General features: G+C 34.9%; 1 protein-coding gene across 1 annotated transcript; it reads right to left on the bottom strand.

Annotated features, from left to right (window-relative positions):
• Nucleotides 1–1,882: 1,882 nt before the first annotated feature.
• On the bottom strand, nucleotides 1,883–2,538 carry LOC118752690. The gene is made up of 2 exons (XM_036487567.1): nucleotides 2,349–2,538; nucleotides 1,883–2,265 (listed from the first exon to the last, which is right to left on the bottom strand). Exons 1-2 carry the CDS (start codon nucleotides 2,536–2,538, stop codon nucleotides 1,883–1,885), a joined length of 573 nt encoding a protein of 190 aa, XP_036343460.1.
• Between the last annotated feature and the right edge of the window lie 2,229 nt (nucleotides 2,539–4,767).

Here is a 4,767-nt window from a genome sequence, read left to right as displayed (position 1 = left end):
GGAAGGCCTCCTCTGCGTTGGAAAGACCAGGTGGAGAAGGACTTGGCTTCACTTGGCATTTTCAATTGGCGTCAGTTAGCACAGAAGAGATATGACTGGCGTGCTGTTTTGGACTCGGCCAAAATCGCTTAGGCGGTTACAGCGCCAAATAAGAAGAAGAAGAAGGCAACCGTGCTTCCAAGTACAGGTATCGATACTTCCACGGTATCGTTGTATCCCTACAGAATAGCCGAGTAGTGCGCTCTTAAACAGTATAATTTTTCGGTATATATAACCATTAATAATGAGTCAAACCACGCCAACTGTGTCAATGAATTTTCATTGACTTTCTGGAAAGTGAAGACAATTGTGGGAATCTGTAGATAATTATAGAACAAAAATACACTTTGGACGGTTTTTCGAAATTGCACTTCGTTTTTGTTTTTTTTTTTTGGTATTATAAGAATATTGCAATTTTTGAGAGAAAAATTCGTAACTCGCGACCCGTTTGATGAAATTTTATGAAATTTTTTTTGAAATAGAAAGATTTGCAGAATAAAATTTGCAAAACAATTACTTCTTTAATAAGAATAATTTAAACAATTGCAATTATTTATATTTTCTAGGCCTGCGATTGCATTAAAATTTTGGCGCAATATACTCTAAACTCTTGTTTTTAAGTTCCAAAAAGAAAAAAATGGTCTTTCCAATTTTGACAGTCGCTATCGATTTTTTTGTCACGTTGAGTGGGACATCGCCGCGTATATAAGTTGTAAATAAACATTGATATTTAAAGTTATACGTTAAATAATGTTCGTACTTGTATAATTATTCATTAATTAATATAAAAATGCTATCACTCACACAAGCTTATATGAAAATAGCTATTTACTCAAGGCTTAAGGTGCGAAAAAAATCGATAGCGACTGTCAAAATTGGAAAGACCAATTTTTTCCTTTTGGAACTTAAAAACAAGAGTTTAGAGTATATTGTGCCAAAATTTCACTGCAATCTCGGGCCTAGAATATATAAATAATTGCAATTGTTTAAATTATTGTTATTATAGAAGTAATTGTTTTGCAAATTTTATTCTGCAAATCTTTATATTGTAAAGGAAAAACTTCAGCAACTCTCAAAAAAAATTTCATCAAATTTCATCAAACGGGTTACGAATTTTTTTCTCAAAAATTGCAATATTCTTATAATACCAAAACAAACAAAAACGAAGTGCAATTTCGAAAAACCGTCCAAAGTGTATTTTTGTTCTATAATTATCTACAGATTCCCACAATTGTCTTCACTTTCCAGAAAATCAATGAAAATTCATTGACACAGTTGGCGTGATTTGACTCAATATAAAAAGTACTAGCAAACCCGGCGAACTCCGTTTCGCCACCAGATGGCTTCGTTTCTTGTAACATTTCGTTTGGGGATTAAAATATGAAGAAAACTTATTTTTTTTTTGTTTTATATTTGAAAAGGAAAAATTTTATTTCATTTCACAACAGTAATGTATTCATTTCGATTACAAAAATGAAGTGTAATTTAGTTGAACTTCTCTAAGTAAAAAATCTGAATCGAAGCGTTATACGTGTCCGCAAATTATCTGTTTCATTGAAGTGCTCTTTGGTAAACCACATTTTTTGTTTTTTGGTCTGTCGTTAACACAAACAAAGCGGATGGTTTCCCAACTCGTGAACACGCAACGTATAGCTGCCCATGTGAAAAACAATGATTTTCTAAATTTATCCCGCAAACACTAAGCGATTGGCCTTGCGACTTGTTAATTGTCATTGCGAATGCAAGGCGAACCGGAAATTGCAATCTTTTGAAGTCAAACGGAAGATCAGTCGGAATCATTGGTATTCGAGGAATACATACATTTTCACCTGCGTACTTTCCGTTAAATGGTTGCCTCAATCAAATTCGACAGAAGTTTTTTCACCGCAAGTCGAGTACCGTTGCAAAGTCGCGGTGGATTCAAATTACGCAATATCATAATAACTGAACCAACTTTGAGTTGCAAGTTATGTGGTGGAAATCCTGGTAACTCCAGAGAGTTCAAAAACTCTGTTGGATAATTTACAACATCATCGGAATTTGTTATGGAATCAACGGATTTGTATGTCACCAAATCGCCATCGATTTTTGACTGAATGGTGAAATTCAATGCGTGTACATCATTATTCTTTGCGGCGAGAATTGCTCGTTGACTTAACCAAGCATAATTCTGATAATTCTCACTAATGTTTGGGAAAACATTTTCAATAAGAGCTAATTGAGAGTCTACAAATCGGCAAAAGTCGTTGGTAAGAGTAATTAATCCAGTTGTCGCATCAACTGGAACTTTTCCATTTCCAACAGCTAACAATTGTTTGGAAAATTGTGCAGCACGACAATGTCTCGTGATGTAGTTGGATCGCCAACAATAATTGCAGCAACATCATCAACGGTGGGTGCATTGAACCTTCGTACATGTTCACCTGTTGGGGTACGATCCGCTCTTATGACAAATTTGTGCGTATCCGATGGCATTCGTTGCAATGCTGTTTTGAACATATTAACCACAGCGTTATTAGCGTGAAAAAATGCTTGCAACTGTTCAATAATTCGTCTCTTTAACTGTTGTGTTCCCTGTATATTGCATCGCACATTCAGCTGATCCACCATCGACGAAATGAAATATATTTGCAAATTGATTGGGTTCATCTGCTGTTGGCGCCATTGAACCATGCAAAGTGCTCTATCTTAAAGCATTCATGAACAGCTTTAATATGATACCCATATTAAACAAATACATCCTAAGGTTACCCGGGTCCACGTTTTGGTCTATATCTCGAGACCCTAGTCACCCAGCTATATGAAAAGTGCTCTATCTTAAAGGATTCATGAACAGCTTTCATTTGATACCCATATTAACCCTCAAGCAGACAAGACCGATTTAAAGCGGTCAACAGTTAGACACCAAAATGCACCTAGTGGGGCGTGATTTTTTATTGTTTGGTAATTTTTTTTAATATATCAGCCTTATATAGTCATTGCAAGAAAAAATTATTCAAATCGGTGCTCTCAATTCTGTGTCATATTCATTTAAAGTTGTGATGTCAGTGCATGTGCGCGTAAAAATTGGTGCAGTATTTTTTCAAACTTCTTCTGATAGAACAAAAAAATCAACTGTTTTTTTTAATTAAAAAAATTATTACTGGTAAGTAAAAATAATTTATTTTAAGAAGAGTTATAACTTCCATTATACATTTACCGCTTCTAAGCGGTGTTGCAAGGTGCAGGCAAAAGGTCGCTATTGAATTTGAATGATCATGAGAGTATGGTGATTCTTAGTTTTCCTGCAGAAAAATTTCTACGAGACGTAGTAGAGTTACTGGACGGAACAGGTGGACTTTTGCAGAAATCAATGCACTTACTGACGAAGAAATCGATGATTTGATGTCTGGAGACCCGGAAGAGTTTGAGTCAGGTTTTGAAGACGATGGTAAAGGTATATTTGAAGGCAGCGATGATAGTGTTGACGATCCAGATTATCAGCCAGAAATTGAAGAGCTTGATTCTGAAAATAACGGTAGTACTCTAGTGGAAGACATTTCCACCGAAGACGAAGCACAAATTACTCCATTTGTTTCCACTTTAGGACGATGTAGTTCTTCTGGATATCTTTCTCGATCAATCAATATAATCTTAAATACGAACAACCTTAGTGATGTTAATAACGGTTCCAATGCAGTGAATACTTCTCCAACGCACACATCATTATCAGAAGAACTACCATATACATCATCAGTACAGCAATCGGCATCGACAATAGCGTGGGCCGAAAATCCGCTTTTTTAGAATTTTGATTGGTAATAGCAAAAATATGGTTCATTATGCTCTAAAAAACATCTCTGTGAAGTGTGAAAATTTTTGGTCAATATCCTAGGCTCGCCCAAGTCCATCAAAGTTTTTTTTAGCTAACTTCGATTCTCTACTAAATAGGTCCATATACCATATTATGTAGCACTAATACTTTAGAAGGTTACTGAAATTTTAGTAAACAAACGTATTAATTAATTTATTTATAATTTTTTTTTTTAGCATATTGAACTTTGATGGACTTGAGCGAGCCTAGGCTATTGACCAAAAAAATCTAAATTTCACACACATTTTTCTTAAAGCATAATTAACCATATTTTGCTATTACCAATCAAAATTCTAAAAAAGTGGATTTTCGGCACACGCTAATCAACAACAGGAATATCTATTTATATACCGGACATATCTAACACCGCCAGAAACGCGATTTGATCAGTATGACCATTGGAAAAACGTAAAGGACGTGAAAGGTAAACGAAAATGTAAATTACCTGGTTGTTAATATGAAACGCAGGTAAAATGCATGAAATGTAACTTAAATCTTTGCTTGTTTAAAGAAAGAAATTGTTTTGTACAGTTTCATAAGAAATAAACTTTCCTCTAACTGATATTTTCGTGTTTATTGTACACTTTCTCTTGTGTGGCAATTTTTTCCTCTACCAGGCAACACCGCTTAAAAGCGGTGTAACGGTTTTTTCACTTCTGCCTATTAAATATTTGCCTAAGGTGAAAAATTATCTCATTTTCGGTTTTCTCGATGCAAAATTAGTCCATAAAAATTTTTTTCACCATCGTAGCATTCACCAAAAAAATTCGCATGTATGAGGGTTAAACAAATACATCCTAAGGTTACCCGGGTCCACGTTTTGGTCTGTATCTCGAGACCCTAGTCACCCAGCTATATGAAAAGTGCTCAATCTT

This window comes from Rhagoletis pomonella, unplaced genomic scaffold (assembly GCF_013731165.1).
Source record: "Rhagoletis pomonella isolate Grant_MI unplaced genomic scaffold, Rhpom_1.0 Rhpom_scaffold_01752, whole genome shotgun sequence".
Taxonomy (NCBI): Eukaryota; Metazoa; Arthropoda; class Insecta; order Diptera; family Tephritidae; genus Rhagoletis; species Rhagoletis pomonella.
Note: the sequence above shows the minus strand (reverse complement) of the source record. Positions and strands in the feature narration are given on the sequence as shown.

Excerpts from the sequence above, each read along its gene's own strand:
- LOC118752690 (XM_036487567.1), bottom strand. The coding sequence starts at position 2,538 with ATGTTCAAAACAGCATTGCAACGAATGCCATCGGATACGCACAAATTT. Across the intron at positions 2,266-2,348 it reads GCACAATTTTCCAAACAATT|ACTCTCAATTAGCTCTTATT; the intron begins GTTAGCTGTTGG and ends GCCGATTTGTAG.